The sequence below is a fragment of the Ischnura elegans genome, chromosome 10 (genome assembly GCF_921293095.1).
Source record: "Ischnura elegans chromosome 10, ioIscEleg1.1, whole genome shotgun sequence".
In the NCBI taxonomy this organism is placed as follows: domain Eukaryota; kingdom Metazoa; phylum Arthropoda; class Insecta; order Odonata; family Coenagrionidae; genus Ischnura; species Ischnura elegans.
Window position 1 is genome coordinate 34,069,826 of NC_060255.1, and position 22,004 is coordinate 34,091,829.

General features: G+C 40.7%; 1 protein-coding gene across 1 annotated transcript in view; it reads left to right on the plus strand.

Annotated features, from left to right (window-relative positions):
- The window catches only part of LOC124167156 (apolipophorins-like), a 205,293-nt gene that overhangs the window by 21,478 nt on the left and 161,811 nt on the right, over nt 1-22,004 (plus strand). Inside the window, exons 2-7 of the mRNA XM_046544962.1 lie at nt 10,321-10,356; nt 11,555-11,799; nt 17,336-17,521; nt 18,451-18,600; nt 20,726-20,918; nt 21,436-21,703. Of these exons, the coding sequence (XP_046400918.1) occupies nt 10,321-10,356; nt 11,555-11,799; nt 17,336-17,521; nt 18,451-18,600; nt 20,726-20,918; nt 21,436-21,703 (1,078 nt within the window). The remainder of the gene's footprint in view (nt 1-10,320; nt 10,357-11,554; nt 11,800-17,335; nt 17,522-18,450; nt 18,601-20,725; nt 20,919-21,435; nt 21,704-22,004) is intronic.

Below are 22,004 nucleotides of genomic sequence, written 5' to 3' on the forward strand. Positions count from 1 at the left end.
ATCTTTCGCATTGGATTTCGGTTGAAAGTAAAATATGTTAAGCTTTTTATAAATATGTAAAGGATTGGGGATGGGTGCGAGCCTTGTCACTCTCTTATCATGCTAAAAAGCTGGTATGTATTTCGCATTTAAAATGTATACATCTGAGGAAATAATGTTGCAGGGTTCCCACTCAACCGTGAAAACCTTAAAACCGTGAATTAGCCGTGAATTTCGTCTACCGTGAGAAAACCTGGTAAAAGCCGTGAATTTCGTCCTAAAACCTTTAAAATATCTCAATCTTGATAATAATACCCTCCCAGAAATTTTCAACTGCGTTCGTGGTGAGGGCACCTCTATTCATTGTCGCGAGCATCATCGCATGTGTCAGAAAAGCGTAGGAACGAATGTTGCCTGAAGAAAAAAAAGCATCTTTCCCCAGCGCAAGCCTTTTCTCTCCCCCTCCTGAAATATGACACCACTTCTCATCAGCTTGTTTACTTTCCTCGACTGCCTTGGTTTCCCCTCCCTCGGTCACTGCTTAGTCCCCCTTACATCCAATTAGCCTTCCCACTGGCTGCAGCGACCACTTTCGAAACTAATCTAGGTGGCCTTTGTGTCGAAAAATTTGAACGTTTATTCAATAGCCTCAATCCTGTGACAGGAAGACCGCTAGCCTTGATAACCTGCCATGCGCTGTATACATTACGCTCCCTGCATTTGAACCCGGGTGACAGCGAGCTTTCGGCGCGACCTTACTAATTCCCGCGCGTTGCGGCCTTTAAGCCCCTGAAAACGAGAGGTCTTCGCTTATGGCAACACAGCATTACCCGATTTTCGCATGCGTCGATCTGGGACTTGCCAGTTTTACGTCGCAACCGGAAAGTTTGTGTGGAGTTATTTACTGTCGGTGGTGATCCAGTTCCTCCGCTTTGTGCTATCTAAGGTAATGCTGTTTGTTTGTGTCGTTAAAGCCTCAATTCTGTCGCGATATAAACTGTTACAAAGTCGTTCCATTGTTCCCAGAGCAACGGTAAGAAGGGAACATGATTTTCCTCTGATTAGAGAGATCGATTCAGTTTTGGTTTCTCAGTATTCCTCGATCTATCGTTCCCGCATTGACCGTTCGCCATTTCTGGTGCCAAATAAAGTTCCTTATAGACAATGTAATTTTTTCCCGCAGCTAACGTTCCCCGAAGTATCGTTTCTCGCATTGATCGTTTGAAGATCGCGGTTCCGACGCAGAATTTTCCCGCATCCATCGTTTGACGAAAATGAGACGAAATAAATACAATGTGTCATTTATGGCTAATAACGACAAGCACGTAGTTGGAATCCTCCCCAAGAGATGGAACTACCATTGGGAGAAGCTCAGTGCCGTGGGAAAGTAACATTAGCGCATTTCCCAAGAACCTTTATCCCCCTCCATTCAGCATTCGCCTCCCCCTTCTGACGCTTTCCTCTTCTTCAAAATAAAAAAGGTCCCAGCTCGCGCAGGGATCTTATTACGAAGACCTTAGCTTCGAAAAAAATATCGAGTTACACAAGAACAATAGAAACGTGTTTCGCGCTCCCCCCTCTTCTCACCCACTGACCTTTTTCAGCCTAACTCCTTCAAAGTTCCCAGTTCCTGGAGGTCAACTGCTGCATGGGTCACCTATTAGCCCAAAAGGTATCTAACAATGATATTCAGCAATTGCTATTGCTTTTATTAGATTGAAATGTTAGTAATTTGCACGTTAAAAAAAACCAGACCAAACACGTCGTATTTTAAGCAAGGAAATAGATGGAAAAATACGATGGTGATTTTTGGCGAAACGCGATATCCTTGTAGCTGAGCTTCTCGGCAGTTAATTCGGCATTTTGTTCCGAAAACATGATGTCAGGTTGTTATCAGTTATCAATTTACGAGCTATACTATAAGTCTCACTTGTCAGAGTTACTGACGAAGGGATATCTTCTCAGGATTTTTGTTTCTCCCTACTAACAATCCGAATTCATCTGCTCATCTGGCACTACGCTAATTAGAAAAGAATGGGTATCTTTAGGGTAAAAAATTACATGGCGCAGTCATATGGTCACGCTTCATCTTCTGCAGTATGCTCTGCGTATCCACGTACGCGATAGCATCATTTCCGAATTTCACCTCGTACGAGTGGTTCCCTTCTTTCTAGGGTGGCTGGACTTCGAACCACCGAGTGTTTTCCATGTGGGTTTAAAGTCAGGTTTCATTTTCTCTAGTTTTATTTTATCCGTCTTCGGACCATGGCGCCTCCAAAGAAACTATTGAGAACTTTAAGAGATGGACTGAAAATAATTGAACATGACGAAAAGAATCCGGGCTAGATGCGCGTGAATATTGCAGAGCGCCTTGGGTTGTCCGCTAGCACATGACGGAAGGTGTGGGGGTAGAGTGAGCTACCTGGAGGAAACAAGTAGAGATGTGAAGGCGAAGATCCAGGTGGGCGTGCCGCTGACGATTAACGCAACATTGTTCACTCTTTACACACTACCTCAATTATATTAAAAATATATTCATTAGACAGGAACAATTCAAGTAATAGACTATTTTTGGCCTTCGTGATCCATCTCACAACCAGTCACTGCGCCGGCGAATGCGGTTTTTTAGGCATAATATGCACATTGCTCTCGTGAATACGTGTACTGGAAATGGTGTTTGATGGATAAGAATTTTTACAGCTGACTGAAATCCATAATAGCAGTGTAAATGCCGAGTGGAGAGCAAACATTTTTTTAGTGAGGTGGCGTTTTCCTTCAGAATTTTGAAAGAGATATGGGTCGAATCAACAATATGACCTATGCGTCTTGATAAAGTACTACTATTCCTGTTATTATCTAAATAATTGTTTGAAACCTTTAATGAATATCTTAATTACTCGCCAAAATCCTGCGTTTCCTGGGACATAGGCAACCTAGCAAAAAAATAAAGCATTGATCGTTTTTCCGCATTCATTTTATAATCGTATCGTTATTAGGAAAGAAAAATTTTCACCTAGTGGAGTTCCAAAAAAGGAGGGTAGTCTTAGAATCGTGCTCGTCTTAGATTCGTGCTAATACGGTGTATGAAATTGTTTTTCGATTTATTATGTTTTACAAACAATTTTCATAGAATCTGTTCCGTTAAATAAGAAAGAATCCATTTATTATATTCTATAAACAATTTAAATGAAATATTTTCCGTTAAATAAGAAATATTGGGGTGGGGGAAATTCGGTTACTGTGCAGTAATAACAACGTGCGCAAAAAAACAATCTCTCGTCGAGGAATTAAAAAAGGACCTCGAGTGTCCAGACGGAAGAAGGCCCGAAGGGTATTCGGCGTCCAGGCAAGAGCGCGGTTGGGCTGGTCCTTTTGTCGGGTCTGAATGTTGCAAACGATAGATCACGTTATAAGAGATATCACTTTTCATTGCGGCGTTAACATTCACGGCCGTTTGTCGCGTACGTTAATTTTCTGTTGATATACGGCTAGTGATTTTCTTATTGGTCGCTTATAAACGGACGGTGAATTTAGCGAAATTGAGACCGTGAAAACCTGAAAAAAGCCGTGAATTTCATTATTCAGGTAGAGTGGGAACCCTGTGTTGTTAAATCTTGAAATATGACGTACAGACAAGACCGGGACTGGGAGTTATTTCGTTGGGGGGGGGGGGGGGGGGGGGGGGGGGGGAGAAGGGGGAAGGTCAGTTTAATAATTTATAACTTAATGATTATTGTTAACCCTGGATCAGTAAACCTTTGTCATTTTTACGAAGCTCCAAATTAATATTCCAAATTTTATGAAAATGCATGTTGTAATAAAAAATTACGTATGTTATAGTATACTTTTCCCCCGCACTTACATCATAATTTTTTACAAATCATAGTAAAAAGAATTATCAAAAAATATTTTCAATGAAATACTTGTGGCTTATATTTTAAAGTATACAATAAAAAATAGTGTCGTTAAAATGACGAAGGCTTAGTGGCCACATGACTCTGAGCCAAGTCTATATTATATACAATCTATATTATATACAACCCGATGTGTGACAGATACCTCACGTACCACTCACTCACTCACTGATTCACGTATACAAATTCCCGACCACTTCCGGACGTGCTGGGAAGACGAAATTTTTACGGGTTGTGGAGAAAAAATATTCATCGCGGGGAAAAGTCCGAAAACTGGAAAAAGTCGAACGGTTTTCGAGATATATCGATCCGAATTAACATTGGAGCCTTATGGGACTAAAACTTTTCCCGTTCATTGCCTACTTGCAAATGTCACGGGAACATGAAATTTCACTGACGGAAACTAGATTTTTCGGCCGATTTTTTGATGTGAAATATTTTGCCATATTTTGATTAAAAGTATTTTTTATAATTTTTTAAAATTTCCAATGCTTTTCTTATGGGCCTATCTTTGGATTTTTTTAAAACCAACTTTAAATCGTTGTAGGAATAAGTCCTTAACGTACGAGATACTAGATTTTTCGATTGATTTTTAAGTGTCGTTTTCTTTGCAATATTTTGATTTCAAGTATTTTTTTTAAACTTTTAAAATTTCCAATGCTTTTCTTATGGGCCTATCTTTGGATTTTTTTAAAACCAACTTTAAATAGTTGTAGGAATAAGTCCTTAACGTATGAGATACTAGATTTTTTGGTTGAGTTTTTGGTGTGCTTGTTTTTCATACATTTTGATTTAAAGTATTTTTTTTTTTACTTTTTAAATTTTCCAATGCTTTTCTTATGGGCCGAACTGCGGAATTTTTTTGACCTATTTGCAATAACCGTAGGACAAATTCCTTTAAATGCAAGATACTAGATTTTTCACTCCATTTTTTGGCTACCTTTTATTTTCCATAAGTGGAACGGATTACGAGTAATTACATACAATCGATTTTCCATTGAAATCGCGACTCCTACAACGTTTGGTAACTTACAACACATCCGCCGTGAAGTTTGCATTCCCTCAACACACGATTTTTAATTTTTCGGAATTTTTATTTGCCACTTCCCGACCACGTACGGACACCAAATTAACGTGAGTGACGTCCTTCTCGTGTTCCTACGTGCCGCTACCCGGAGAACGCAGAATATTTCATTTAAACGGGTGACACCCTCGAAAAACCATGCTTGCACTACAGCTAAAGAGCCGAAATTTTTATCCAAGGTAAACGATGCCGCGTTATACGGGACAAGCAAATAAAATCCCCCAATAAACCCCAGTGACCCCTCCAAAAAAATAAAAATTATCTAATAAGTGTTATATTTCGTGTACCATTCATCCGAGTTGTATAGTTTTTATTTATTCCAACTGGGAATTGTGTCGGCTTTATTTACCCGTCATGTTCAATTATCCAGGCCCATTCACACACACGCTACAAAACTTCAAATTTTTAAACGTTGATTCCTCGACAACATAGTAGATGTATTTTAGGGACTCCAGGACATGGACACCTAAAAGAGATTTTTTTAAACCACTTCCCCACAAGGTACGGCTAGGAAGTTGACATGAGTTATGCCTTATTACAGCGCCTATGCACCGCTATGTGGAGAAAACAGAACAGGTAATCTAAATTTGAGTAATACGGGAAAATTCATTGTTCCCCTAAAGCTAGATCGCTGGAATTTTTATTGTAGGTAGACAAAGACCTTTTATGCAAGAAAACCCCTCAAAATTTCACATGGCTTCCTAGAAGACCAAGGAAAAAATTATTTTTTTTTCTGTAAATAGCATGTTCTTTGGTGTTTTCGCATATTTTAGCAGTAATTCCCTTCTCCTATGACTCATCGCTAAGGAATTTATTTGGATGATTGCGACCGTTGTCAGTATACTCATAAAAACCCCTGGAAACCCCCCGGACCGCCTTCAAAACATCGTCATAAGCTAAAATGCCACAATCACGGCTAGCATGCGTCTACATTCAGCCACATTATCCCCCGGCAGCCTTTGTAACGATCGGGGAAAGCTGGTAGTACACATTGCTCTATGAGGAGTGAAAACCCTGGCGGCGAAGCTGCCCCCGCCCCAGGAACGATGGAGACATTCCAAGGAGTCAGAGGCGCGGGAAACCTCCGAGAACCCTCGGGCGGAAAATCCGCTCCAACACGTGGAGCAGCCAAATGGGTGTCTTACGAGGGGGGAGGGCGCCGATAACCCTTGGGCGGCGAAGCCGCCCAAAGGCGAGGAACGGCGAAGCCGTTCCGAGGAGTCGACGGTTCGGGGGGACACAGTAAACCTTGGGCGGCGAAGCCGCCCCATCACGCGGAAGGGCGATGCCGTTCCCAGGAGTCGACGCCTCGGGGGGACACGGGTATACCTTGGGCGGCGAAGGCGCCCAATCACCAGGAAGCTTACGGGGGGAGGGCGCCGATAACCCTTGGGCGGCTAAGCCGCCCACAGACGAGGAACGGCGAAGCCGTTCCGAGGAGTCCACGGCTCGGGGGGACACAGTAAACCTTGGGCAGCGAAGCCGCCCCATCACGTGGAAGGGCGACGCCGTTCCCAGGAGTCGACGCCTCAGGGGGACACGGGCAAATCTTAGGCGGCGAAACCGCCCCACCACGAGGAAGCTTACGGGGGAAGGGCGCCGATAACCCTTGGGCGGCGAAGCCGTTCCGAGGAGTCGACGGCTCGGGGGGACACAGTAAACCTTGGGCGGCGAAGCCGCCCCATCACGAGGAAGGGCGATGCCGTTCCCAGGGGTCGACGCCTCGGGGGGACTCGGGTAACCCTTGGGTGGCGAAGGCGGCCTTCCACGATGAACGGCGAAGCCGTTCCGAGGTACTAGCGGGTCTTCGTCAGAGGGCTACCTCAAGATCTGGGCGGCGAAGCCGACCCCGGACGAGGAACGGCGAAGCCGTTCCGAGGAGCCGCGGGTGGGACGGCGAAGCCGTCCGGTTGGGGCAGCCGGCGAAGCCGGATGCGGGGGGGTTTTTTAACCCCCCCGTTTAGTAACCTATAATTAAATAATTTTATGCGAAAAACGAATGGGGAACTTGCATGGGTCGCCGATTGCTCTAAAAACTATTTTGAATAAGTAAAATGGATACATTAGCTCCCAGAAATACCTTAAGTTTCTCCATTCATCATCAAAAGAAATAAAAAAATTGACTTTAAAATGGAGAAAAAATTCACTGAGCCGACCACTGCGCGAAGACACCCGAGCGTTGCCGAGGGTAGACATGACGTCATAGGTGCCTAAACAACCGTAGGGAGTTGGTAAATACGCTGGGCGCATGGTGTAAAATTTGTTTTGAGGGAGTATTTAGCCGCTCATCGTCACTTTATTTTGTTCTGTTATTCTTGGGCAAGTTTTCCTATTGCTATTGTGCCTATGATTATTACTTGGGATATTAATAATGCAACCTCGGGATGATGAAATACAAGCGTTTCACTTCGTATGTTTTAGTTATCAGAAAAATGGATGATAACGTTGCCGTTCGTTCGAATAGTACACTTGACATTCATCTACATCTAGATAATACCCCGCAAGCCGCCTAAAAGAGGTGTGGCAGGGGGTGTTAGGACACCAGCCTTTTTTTGGGACACCAACTTTTTTTGGGACACCAAAAATTGATTCCACGACGCTCATGGAATTTGGTATGGCAAATCATTGCTATATGTCGGCGGCAAATGGAGATGTAAAAGAAACTTATAATACTGGAGGATAACGTTCGTAAGCTAACGAGCTGTTCTATTGATTTTGGCACCGCCGTATTAGCGGAGAAGATAGTCCTATCCGTTCTACGGTATGAATTCACCGCAAGACAGTCTGCACACAATCCACATGTGAGATCGCGAATCGGTTCCGCTGCCAACGCACACACACACACACACACACAAGCTACAACCTATTTCAATAATATAGGTAAATCCATAGACAATATACTAGCATATAACATAAAAATATAGTGGGAAAATGGCAAATACAATTATAAAAAACTGGAATTCACTACCATTCTCATATTTATCACGTACAACTTACAATAATAGAGCTCATTATGAAGAAAACAACAATTTATTCACTGATTAAAATTAGCCCGCGCAAGGGACACAGGTGACTTTTCTCACTACTATTCCTTGAAATAATAAAATAACAAACTTCCCGCACTCTTTTGATCTTGATAGCTTGATCGTGAAATGTCATATCTACGGTGAACAACTGAGGTTAACACGCCACTGACAATTTTTACACTACTGTTAGACATTTATCGATAGCGTAATAGCACTTTTTACAATTCAATCACGATGGAACACTGATAACTCTTGGCCGATATTTTTCAACCTTGTCAAACTTCGTGCATTAGAACTACTGGCACTGTGATTATTAGCAATTGCTTAACGGGAGATGCCACGTTGAAAATAATACTATTTTGGCACAAAAAATGGTCCTAGATGTCTCCAATCAGCGAGCAAAAGTTGCATTGACTGGAATTCACCTCATAATACAAGCACAGGCAGTCCTAAACGACGATTTCTCCTGTACCTACGATTAAATGGATGAAGTTATTGTATGTAATAGCATGGCAGACATAAGTAAACATCAAAATTGTTCTAATTAAATACTTATGATGAATGATATGCCGTCGATAACATCAACTTACAATTAACGTATCCCCCTTCCAACGGCCGTAGCTCAGACTGCTACAACGATGTTACTTTTAGATATTATAAAATATTTGGTTTCACTACTCCAGTTTTATATTTTAATGTCCTTACTCAGATATTAATTTTATAAATAATACAAAATATGAGGCTTTCGAGCCACTATTGTCGGATATTTATCTTTAAATAGAAAACAATCAACACGTCTCACAAACGGAGCTCTCACAACAGCAGGCAACTATTACAAACAATCACAACAATAGCTTCGTGTGATGTTTAGGCACCTTTGACGTCATCGAGGCTTCGTCGGCAGTGGCTTGGGGGTTGAGGGAGTTTTACCTTTACCCGCGCTTTAAAATTCGTTATATTTATCATTGAATATCTCGCGAAGGAAAACTCAGATTTACATGCGGTTTTTTTTATGAATTCAGAAATTAATTTTCTGTCCGCCTGTGAAATTAAAAAAATCCATGCAAGTTCCTCATTAACTTTTCCTTATCAACTTGTCAAATTTTACCGACCCTGAAATTGCCACCCGGGCACATGCAACCATTCTTCTTCCATGATGCAACCTCTGCCCCACCCTAGTTCGGGGACTGGGTTCAGATTAAATTTTACTTGAAGGATCGCGTAAGTTTTCAACGAGAAACGCGTATATAACGAGAAATGCGACAACTACGAGTGGAATGGGATTGATGCGTTCTCCTCATTGAAATGCCTTCCTGAAAGGTGTAGGAAGATCTACTTTTGAGGTCAAATCAAACAACGGCAGCAGACGTTTGACTGCTTGGGAAAATGAGACCTTGAAAACTGATGTATTTTGCTGCAGACTATAGATACCATTGAAATACGAAAGGTTTACACAGATAGTGCGTCAACTACTGGTTATTTTGCTGTAATACGGACGGGAAACATGAGGAGACGTCGTCGCACGTAGTTTAAACTAGCCAAAATTTTGGCTGGAATTTTTGTCTGGGAAATGCGGTGAAAGTGATTATAACTTACACTGGCCGTATGTATGCTGCACGCTTCCTAAATTTGCTTATTCGATGGATAGTTAGTTCTAGAAGTGTGCGCCGGCAACGGAAACTAGTCCTCGCCGCGGTGTCTACGCAAAGTCTGCGGAAAATTAGATCGTGGATCTCTCGGAATATGCTCAATATTTCATCATAGTTTCTCTTCTTTTTAAGTCTTGGAACCCAATTTATTATTATTAGTGACCAATTCGCGCTGTAGAAATCATCGGCGATAAGGTCGGCGCACACTACAAAAAAAAAACCAGCCCGCCGCTATGGAGCTTTTAATTCCTTTATTCCTTTAGAGTGCAGTATTAAAGGAATGCAAGATATCCATTATGGCGTTTGAATATGAGTGCAATTATTGCTCACTGACTTTCATTGTCACACAATTCAAGATCCCTACCTATCAGGCTCACATGAAAAGGGCAAGATATTTTATGCTTATCATTTCTGTGACTCGAAGTATTCTAAAAAAATGGATTATCCACCAACAAAAGGAAATATCATTGTCGTGAAATTTTACTTTAAATGATTTTTTTATTTGAAGCATATAAACATACTTGCTTTGCCGGTTGTAGCTTACAATATCTGATTTTTCATATTACCCATGTAGTTTGTGAGCTCACTGTGTATTTTTTGCTTTGGTTGCAGTGGATGGGGTTGTTCTATTCAATTTTCGTTTCTAAACTTGTATTTTTCCATTTCAGACTCCCCCAGGAAATGCAGTAAAGGATGTGGAACTGGTATGTTTACTCTTAATCTTTATATCTTAATCTCTTAATTTTCTCATAAAGTCAGGGAGAGATGCATTTGAAAAAAAAACATTAAAACCAACAACAATTAAAAAATCTCAAAATATGTGTTTTTGTATCACTAGTGCTCACCTGGTCATTGCTTTTTGTTTTGGTATTTATCAAATTATCTAAGGCTCGTTTTTCGTATTTGAGGAAAACTGAAAAAAAATTCCCAATGCCAAATAAATTAATATCAAAATATTAGTTGCTTTTTGGTAATAAATGTGTATGCATACAATGAATACTTAATGAAGACCATAATGCATCATTATCCCCCCTAGACCAAGCCTTATCCTCGTAGCCCTGCATTCCAATCTATTACAGTCGTTTTCAATTCTTTGTACATTTGAAATTACATATTATGTACTTCCTTAATCATCAAGACATGTCTTTCTTAGCTTTCCTCTATTAGTAGAGGAAATTATAATCCTTCTATTTCATTTCATTGGGATTAGTGTTATTAGTGCACCCTTTCCTCATTGCCCTTCAGTCAGTATTTATTACCATCCATATATCTAAGGAAGAAAAAGGAAAATATGATGCATGCATAACTGCCTACATTTCCATGTTTTCAAGTTTTCACTATGTGTGATGGGAATAAATTAAAATAATATCCTAGCCATGCTGCAACCACCATTACTTAAAGAGATTTTGACTGCGGTAGGAGCTTTATGCTCCAAAAAAAAGCCAACATTCAGGGCAGATCAAATTAATTTTTTTAAATATTATAATTATGGCGTTTGAATATGAATCAGGGGCGGATACAGAAAACACTCAAGGGGGGGGCGCAAAAGATATATTGCGTTGCCTTTACTTTTTATCGCGATATCGCAATAAAAAATAATCAAGTCACAGGCAGAGTAAAATAAAATTTTAATTAATGTAATTATACACATATATAAGACAATGCCATCTTATGATATAAAAAAAGTCACAATCGTGGTTCTGCCATGTTTGCCAATACGGCCGGACCCGCAAGGGAGGGGCGCGCGCCCCCCGTCTGTATCTGCCACTGATATGAGTGCAATTATTGCTCACTGACCTTCATTGTCACACAATTCAAGTTGCCTATCAGGCTCGCATGAAAAGGGCAAGATATTTGATGGTTATCATTTCTGTGTCTCATATTCTCTTTTCTTAACTTCAGCCCCTCAACATGACTTCAAGTTCAATGTGCAACCGGGACATACGTATGTGTACAACTTTGAGGCAACAACTGAAACGAGCGTACCAGGTGCCGCTGTAACCTGTGAAGATGAGGAAGCCGGCGGACACAAGGCACCTGGAGGGCAGAGGTTGCATATAACTGGTCGGGCAGAATTGCATACAGGTGCAAACTGCGATCACGTAATGCAGCTACTGCAGGTCCATGTGACTGGTGCCGATGGCAAGGTAGGTAAAATTGGAATACTACATGTTTGGTTTATCTCATCATCAACAATCGTGTGAAAATTTTGATGTTTGCAATGATAACACATCAGATATGTGGGGGTTTCTATTAAGGGGAATTCCTTGGTATGTCCTATAATTTTAGTGTTGCAGAAGACCTAAATACTTTGAACTTACAAAAAATGTTGTGATTGTTTTTGTTTGAATATGGCTGGTAATCTCCCAACTATCGTATTACTGTATTCATTTGTTTTTTTGTTCTTCACCGGAAGTTTGTTCTTTTAATAAATTGCAGTTTCGCCATGTTATTCAACACGTGTGGTCGTGTTCATTTACCACTCCTCCTGAATCTAAAACCATCGTCCCCCCAGTAACTATTTACAACAGGTTATGGGCCCATCGCACTTTCCACTGCGCTGCTGAATTCAGATTTCTTTATTTTTGTGGTAAACCGTGTGGTAGCAAAGATGCAAGAATCTCAGGTCACTTCGCAGGCGTATGGTTTCGAAAAACTCGTTGGGCGGGAAAACTATTATGACTGGTCGTTCGCGATGACGAACTATTTACGTCGTAATGGATTGTGGAGTTGTGTCCAGGGAAGTGATAATGGCGAAGGTAAAGAACGTAGGGACGAGAAAGCTTTAGCAGACATTTGCCTTATGGTGCAGCCTGTGGTATATCCCCATGTAAGGCCAGCTAAAACGGCAAAGGATGCCTGGAATGCTTTATCCAAGGCATATGAGGATAAAGGCAAGTGGCGGTATGTATCCCTGCTTCGTTCTATGTGCCAAATGAGGCTCGAAAAGTTTGAAACCATGGACACTTATATCAGCGAGGTGATAATGTTGGCACACAAGCTCGAGGGTATCGGTGAGCCGATGGCGGAAAACTTTGTTGCAGCAATGTTGCTTAAGGGGCTGCCAAATTCGTATGACAATCTTGTCATGGCCATCACGAGTGGGGAGAATGTCTTAAATTTGGATCGTGTGAAGACGATTTTGCTAGACGAAAGCTACCGGAAGAGCGTGAGTGCCGGTCAAAATGCGAGTGTTCCCGAAACCACTGCCCTGTATTCCAAGGGCAAGAAGTACAACTCTTCGACCATGGCTGGGAGTTCATCAGTTGTGAAGGCGTGGAAGTGCTGGAACTGTGGTGAAAAGGGGCATCTTAAAACACAATGCCCGCAGTCGCAGAAGAAGAGGGATCCGAACGAGAACAGAGCCGAGGTTAAGGGAGAGAAGAAAGGAGAAAATAGGAAACCGCTGAGAAGTCTTCTGTGTGCCCTGTCGGCTGCATCGTGTGACTCAGATTGGTTTGTAGATTCCGGAGCATCCGTGCATATGTCACCCCATGAAGACCGTATGCATGATTATTGTCGTGACGTTGACAGTCATATTGAGATTACTGTCGGAAATAACGGTAAGCTTAAAAGCAGAGGTGTTGGATCTGTGAACCTAAATGTAAGTGATCACATTTGTGAACTTAAACATGTTGTGCATGTTCCTGGATTGAAAGAAAATTTGATTTCTGTAAGTCAAGTTGCCGACAAAGGGATCACTGTTGTTTATGATAAAAAGGGTTGTAAAATGTATGATGATGACTTTGTCTGTAATGGTACAGAACTAGCTACTGCAAGTAGAACGAGTAATGGGTTATACCGTTTGGATGTTAAATCAAAGCAGGCATTTGTGTGCAATATTAATGATTATGAATTGTGGCATCAAAGAATGGGTCATTTGGGTATGCAAAATATGATATTGTTGCGGGATAAATTAAGTGATTGCATTGATTTCAAGTATGAACCTGCTGATGATTGTAATGCTTGTGTTCTTGGAAAACAGCACAGAAATCCTTTTCCTAAGGAAGGAGGTACTAGGGCAGATGAGGTACTAGGTCTTGTTCACTCTGATCTGTGTGATTTTGGTTCTAATGTAAAGTCATGGAGTGGGTCAAGGTACATTCTTACTTTGATAGATGATTTCTCTCGCAGAACGACTGTTTATTTCTTAAAGAGCAAGTCTGAAACCAAGCAGAGAGTGATTGATTTTGTAAATATGGCTGAAAATGTAACTGGTAAAAGGTTGAAAATTTTCAGGTCTGATAATGGAACTGAGTTCTTGAGTGATGAGTTACAGAATTTCTTTAAAAGCAGAGGAATCACACATCAGAGAACTGTAAGGTATACTCCACAGCAAAATGGTGTAGCAGAGAGACTGAATCGCACCATTCTGGAGAAAGTGCGATGCATGCTCTTTCACGCAGGAAGTCCTAAGGAGATGTGGGCAGAAGCAGCTAACACTGCTGTGTACTTATTAAACAGAAGCCCCCACAGGAGTGTCCCTGACAATGTCCCTGAGGTCCTGTGGTCAGGTAAGAAAGTCAGCTATGATCAGCTCAGGGTGTTTGGTTCTGATGCATATGCTCTAATCCCTGAGGAAATAAGGGGGGATAAACTAAATCCTAGGAGCAAGAAAATGGTCTTTGTGGGTTACTCTTCAGCTTCCAAGGGGTATCGTTTGCTTAATCCTGAAAACCCGAGAGAAATTCTTGTTGCTCGTGATGTTAAATTCATTGAAAATAGTTTCACTGCAATTAAGGCTATTGGTAAAGGGAAGAAGGGTTCTTTCAGTATGCCTGTGCCTGTAAACTTAGATGATGATTTGCCATTTACTTCAGTGTGTAATGTCAGTGATGATGTTCATTGTCAGAGTGAAACAAATGCCAATGTCAATCACATTCATGGAGCAGAGAATGATATTGAAAATCTGTCTTTTGCGGATGCAAATGAGGTGCAAATAAATCCTGGAAATAATGTCGATGAAGGTGAAAGGAGGTATCCTATGAGGGAAAGGCAAAGGAAGGAATTTCCTGGTTTTGAGTTATATTTAGCATGTGATGAAAAGGTAGAACCTACATCAGTTACCGAGGCATTAAATGGTACTGATAAAATTCATTGGAAAGAAGCTATGGAAAGAGAGATCAGTTCTTTTCAGGAAAACGATGTGTGGGATCTTGTAGACAGACCTAAGGGTGGAAATATAGTGCAATGCAAATGGGTTTTTAAATTGAAGCGGAATGGGGAGGGAGAAGTGGACAAGTATAAGGCTCGCCTGGTAGCTAAGGGTTTCTCTCAGCGTTATGGTATTGATTATCTTGACACTTTTGCTCCTGTGGTGAGACATGATACCTTACGATTGTGTTTTTCAATTGCTGTTGCTCATGGTTTGCATGTACATCACTTGGATGTTTCCACAGCCTTTTTGAATGGTTCACTAAGTGAAGACATTTTCATGTACCAACCGGAAGGTTTTGTTTCAGATGCAAGTAAAGTGTATAAGTTAAAGAAGGCCATTTATGGCCTGAAACAGGCTTCGCGTTCCTGGTATGAGAGAATGGATGAAGTCGTATTAAGTGTTGGTTTTAAGAAATCTCAACATGAGCCTTGTGTTTATTTTTGGAGAGATGGTGCATCCATGGTTATAATATGTGTTTATGTTGATGACTTTTTTGTATTCTTTAATGATGAAGTTCAAGCTGAGAAACTGAAACAAAAGCTCCACTCTTGTTTTAAGGTAAAAGACTTAGGATCAGTCGTGGATTGCCTGGGAATGAGGGTAGAAATGGGTAATGGTAAAGTAAAGTTGAACCAAAAACAGGTAATTTTGAACTTGTTGAGTAAGGTGGGGATGGCAGAATGTAAATCTGTGTCAACCCCTATGGTTCCTGGCACTCGACTGACCAAGGGTGAATCGATAACGTGTGATAGTGTACCTTACCAACAAGTGATTGGAAGTTTACTGTATTTATCAGTGTGTACCAGGCCTGATATATCCTATGCTACCAATTACCTCAGCCAGTTCAACAACTGCTATGGAAATGAACACTGGCAGTGTGTGAAAAGAGTGTTAAGGTATTTAAAAGGAACAATTGATGCAGGAATAGAATTCCGAAGGACTGAGAATAATCCGGATGTTTGTGGTTTTGTTGATGCGTCATTTGCTAATGACGTCAACAGAAAATCAGTGACTGGGTATGTTTTTGTGTCTGCTGGTGGACCAATCTGCTGGGAGAGTAAAAAACAAAGTGTAACTGCCTTGTCTTCAACCGAGGCAGAGTATATTGCCATTGACTCTGCAGGTAGGAAGGCCACTTACTTGAAGGGGTTACTCTCTGAGTTATGTGGTAGGAAGGGGCCAATTCTTTTATGGAATGATAACCAGAGTGCACTAAAATTAGCCTCTGACAATGGATTGCATGCTCGCACTCAGCATATAGAAGTGAAGTTTCATCACATCAGGGAACTTGTTAAGCATAAGAAGGTTGTCCTCAATTACATGGAATCTGAAAAAATGATTGCCGATGTGTTTACTAAGGCACTTAATGTGACTGCACACCGCAAGTGCATTATTCCTCTGGGTATGGTTAATTGTAAAAATGCAATGTAAAGTTGGTAGATTAAGGGAGAGTGTTGTGATTGTTTTTGTTTGAATATGGCTGGTAATCTCCCAACTATCGTATTACTGTATTCATTTGTTTTTTTGTTCTTCACCGGAAGTTTGTTCTTTTAATAAATTGCAGTTTCGCCATGTTATTCAACACGTGTGGTCGTGTTCATTTACCACTCCTCCTGAATCTAAAACCATCGTCCCCCCAGTAACTATTTACAACAAAAAATCAGATTGATTGTGGACAAGCTCACTTTGTGGAAATGCATTAGTAGTAATAATACAAAGAGCTATAGTAATTTTCTACACTTTTTAATTTTATTATGAGCAAATTAAATATTAAGTGAAAATTAAAAAGTGCTGAAAATTACTACAGTTGTTCGTATCATTATTACAAAAAATGTCTCTCTTCAGTCAGATTTGAAGGATAAAAGAACGGTGATTGGAATTCACTCTGCAAAATATGTGGGATGTTATTAAACGGTAAAATTTCTGGAATTAGCTAATTTTATGATTTAGACATACCATTGGACTATAAATCTTTGTGACAAGGAATAACTCAAATGACTAGACTCAGACTTCCCTGGCATGGCTTTGTTTCATGAATGGTTTTCCAGCCATTAAAATTCATGCAGTGTTTGCTGCCGTAATTAAGCCAGCAGAAGTTTTAGGGCTATTTAAAGTTTGCTAATGGCATAAAGTTAAGTTAAAATGGGCTGTATGGCCTGCTGGCCAATTGCTGAGTGATCATTCTCTGTATTTGCCTTGTTATTGCTTAAGACGGACATTATTTCATCTCTTTGCCTGAGTAGTTTGTGAACTTAAATCTATATAATCATTTCAAACAAAATATTTTCTAATATTATTTATTTGAATGTTTTGTTCTGTCAATTGTATTTTGAATCTAAAATTCTACATGTAAATAAGTATCTTATTTTTAAGTTTTGTATACGGCATCTGAGTGGTTACTTGTTGTAGTATAATTATGGAGATACAAAATTGATAGATGGAGACACAATTATGTACATTGTGTTGCTTTTTTAAATTTTGAGTCATTCTTTTGCATCAATTGTCATTTTATGTGACTCTTCCAGAAATTCCAAGATTTTGCCAGCTGTGAGAGACATCCTCTTGGTTTCTCATGGAACAATGGTCGGCTTGGAACTGATGTTTGCGTTGAGGATGGTGATACCCCTGTGGATGTCAACGTAAAACGTGCAATTCTGTCACTTATGCAAGTGTCGAAAGTACAACCATCTGGATCTGCTAGCCTTCATGAGGTAGGTTTCCTAGGAATACCCCATGAAATACTTCCATTGTGTTGGTGTTGACCATTAATTGCAGTTGTATCCTATAGTTGAGAGATGTGTCAGGCCATAATAATGCCAGCCTGTCACAGAAATAATTTAACTTGAGACACATCCAAATTTCTGTGTCTAGTTTTCTTTATGAAAATGTAAAGAAATCTTGAAAATCAACTTTTGGGAAACTAACCAAATTTAAGGCACTAAAGTTCAGTGTATTTAGGTGTTCCAGAAATTCAGCTTTTGTATTCATCTTGATTCCTGAAGTAATTCTTGCTTTAAAATTATGATTTGATTACTTTCCAATCAATGCATTAAATGTTAAAATTTTTGGTTTTATGGCTATGTGATCAGTAGTTTTTGTGCTTCCAAAAATTCATGTCTTACAGGTTATTTTGGTGGAATGTTTTGTTAGTGGTATCTATTGCTTGTCCTTCAGGCATCTTCTGCAGGAATTGTACAAAGAGAAGATACTCACTGTTCAGAGCAGAAATTTTTGTCACCTAACCAACCATCTGACTGTACATTCCTTGAAGTGAAGTGGATTAACGTTATCAATTGTTGCATATGGGTTTGCAGTATAATTAACTCCTTGCATGACCTGGTAACTTATTTTATTTTTAATTAATCAAGTGGAATATATTTGGCTGGCTTAGTGTTTATCTTTTATCAATCTTGGTACCATGGCTTGGTAATTTTGTAGAACAATCACATTGTTTTTATTTAGGTTGAAATGAGTGTTTTATAATTCATGGTGATGAACAAATATATCATCTGATTCTTGTGACATGAAGGAACTAGTGCAGTATTCTTTCGTCATCATCTGATCTACATCAAAACCACGACAGAAAAATCTTGGTAATTTGATTCTCTGGTATGATTTTAATGTTCCTTTTTAATTTCAGACTGACATCTTTGGTGTCTGCCCAACAGATTTCACCTACCATGAAGAGGGTGGTGTACTTAAGGTGACAAAGCACAGAAACTTAAATCGCTGTGCACATCGTGAAGGCCTTCACAATAATTTCTTCTCCACTTACTATGATGAACCTTCGGTAAGAATGTTTGTCTTTATAATGGTAGAACTTTCTCAATTGCATCATTTTAATTCTGCATAATAGCTAATAATTTGCGAAATTGACTTAAGTTATCTCCTTTTTCAAATTTTAATTCCATAATCTGTGGAAATTTTTACAATGACTTACCGTATAAGCGCGTGTAAGAGGCGCACCTTTTTTCCCAGATATTGCAGCCGAAAATGGGGGTGCGCCTCTTACACAAACTTCTTATCTTCCCCCCCTCCCCTTCACCGGTTGCAAGTTCAAGGGGAACTGAGTGGCCTTGGTTTTCAGCGTGAGTCAGTCATCTGAAACCCTGGGTCAAAGTCAAGCGGCAGGTAGGGGAGTTTCTCCCTTAGTGACGTATTTTTAAAATGCTCCTGTTTGAATTTCTTGCAAGCATCGCGCAGTCACGTCGGTACCCCAGAGGTGAACATTGAAAAGATCTCGCGGGGTGATTCGCTCCGGAGCGCGCGCTAAATTTATTGCCACGAGTGGGCATCCCGCGGCATTTATACTGCATATAGTAATATTGGTGTCAAAACCTGCGGTTGAAAAAATTCGAACGAGTGTACTCATTGTTGGAATTAATGGTGGATAGAAGAAATCGGAAATGCTTCTAAGTGAAGAGCGCCGAAGGAGAGGTCGAGGGGAAGAGGGCTCCCTCCCCTCCGTATTTAAAGCTACGAGCGAAGGAGCAAGGGAAGAACACGTCCGATCTTGCATGTGACGTCGTTACCTTTAAAGCGAAGGGGCGAAGGCGCAGCAATGTGATATACGCAGTTTGCGTTGCCTGAGTTTCCAGTCCGTCTCGTCTTGTTTGAATGCGCTTATGCTACGCTTGTTTCTTCCGAAATTGTGCTGTTTCGACTATGTTGAATATTAGTAGCCTTATTTTAGCTATAAATCTTTGTGTCAATCAATTAGAGCTCAAAAAACTTAAATGCTGTAAGATATACGTCGCGTTAGGTCTAATTCTTTTTAGAACCTCGTGCGTGTCATACAATTGCTGAAAGATATCGAGATATCTTCGAGCTCAGAAGGTGACTCACGTAGCATTTGACCTCCAGAAACTCGGGGAATTGAACCTGGTAGACCGAAAAAGGTCAGTTGGTGGAATGGGGTAGGGATGAAACACGTTTCCATTGTTCCCCTGTAACTTGATATTTTCCTGTGGAGTCTCGGAAAGGAAAAAAACGGCAGAGGCATTAGCTGATGGAGAGCCGAGTGTAGTTCCGTTAGGCCCCTTTCACACACACCAATTTTGGACGGTCGGTAAAATATTGGCCGCTATTTTACCGGCGAAGCGATGCTTGCACACATGCCGGATTTTTACCGGTCAAACGATACGTTGCTAAGTTTTTGAGCCGGCGTCGTAGATCCACAGTGACAATGGCGGGCAGCTAACCGGCATTTTGCTGGTGCCGGCGTGTGGTCGGTACGTGTGCAAGATCCAATGCTCTCCCATTGTTCACTGTTGGAATGTGGACGGCCGATATTTTACCGGCCGTCCAAAATCGGTGCGTGTGCATGGGGCCTTAAATCTACGACGTGGTTATTATCCTACGGCGCTGAGATTGCCCCGATTGTTGTTCAATCTCTTGGGAAAGCTCATGCCATTTGCCTGTCGTGTTTTGCCTTAAAATTTTCCACGGCTGCAATTCTATTGCAATGCTCCTGCGAGAGCTTTTAAACAAAATTGTTCGTGAGTAGGACAAGCAACGTAGAGCGATGGCGTATGCAAAGAGAGGATCGGAACTCTTTCTACTCCCTCTTATGCCGCCGCAGTTATCAAAATTTCCTCTTTAAAATAGTACTGAAAGAGGACATTTCGATAACTGTCGAAATTCCAGGCATACGTCTGCAACACCGCACGATAGGATAAAAAAATGTCGCAAAATTTTTTTTCTTTATTGCTTCGATCCTCAAAATAGGGGTTCGCCTCTTACACGTGTGCGCCTCTTACACAAGCTTATACGGTATTTTTTTGAAGTAATAACTTGTTATAGATTTAATTTTTGTTTATTGTTCAAGTCGTAATTGCTTTCTTCATTTTATCTATATTGTAAAATGGTGTTATCCATTGGAAATAAATAAATGCCCTTGTCATGCCATCCCTTAGGAACTGCATTCATCGCCCCTGCTTCAGTCCACTCTTCAAGTTGAGCAGACCATTAAGGATAAGATGGTTGTTTCTGCTGTTGGTGAAGAAAGTTATCTTTTCCGTCCATTCTCAAATGGTGGTTCGGGTGCTCAAACGACTGTGACAACTAGGCTAACACTCGTCAAACATCAACCTAGCCCTGCTCCACCTGGTAAGACTTCTCATCAGTGAACCTCAAGAAGTGCGCAGTCTGTGATTGTTCTCAGAGAGCTGCCACCTTTGCTACATACAATTCTTATTCTTGATTGGTTCCTAACATCAGTTCTCGACCCATGATCTTGAAAAAAATTATCTCTTTAATGGGTCAGCCTTAAAAATCTAATAAGTAGTTCTTATCTGGAGTAATGCCACCGTTTAGCTTGTGGTTAAAAACCTTGCAATCTTATTATTTATGAATTCATACTTTCCTAGCGAATACTTCGAATGAACTTTTCCTGGGCTTTCCTCCGGGTAAGATAATGATAGTCAGTTGATATGTCACATTCCAATTCATTAGCTACTTTTAAGTTGATGAGAATGGGCTATGAATAAGAATAGGAAACATTCGGATGGCTTAAATTTTCTTGCCCAGTGGTGGGTCTGAAGAATATTCATTCACCGGGGCTTATTGTTGTAGAAATGAAGTGTAGTTAATTTGTTCTAATTCAGTGTTTGTATTCTATCTCTAGTCACCAATGGCCATGGATCATCAATCCTTTTTGATGCCCACAAATGGAACCTTGGAGGGGCTAACCCTGAAGATCAAGCTACAGTTGAACACATCACTCATGCTCTCAAGGCTGCTGAAAAATCACTTGTTGGAGGAGCCAGTACTGAATCAGCTGGTGCATTCCGTAGCCTCACCCGTGTCATGCGTTATGCCAATGCAGAATGCCTGATGAGTGTTTACTCTCAAGTGAAGGCTGGAACTGGGTTCACTAGCAAGAAGCTTGCCAAGTAAGTCTTGCATTTACTACACCTAAGGTACAAATATAATATTCGCAGCTATGGCGTTACTATGAGGGAGGATGGATCCGCCCCCCAATGCCTCAGATAAATTAAAAAAATATTTACAACCATTGTCTAGATTTGACTTATAATAACTGCATCTGCTTAAAGTTAAAGTTCATTTATCAATATAAAATTTTTAGTGCCAAAATGATGTAAAATGTATTTTGAGGCAGGTCATTTTTCAAAAATTTTCTTAGGGCCGGTTTTATAATGTCTGGTTAAACTGGAGTTTAAGCTAAGCGTCGGT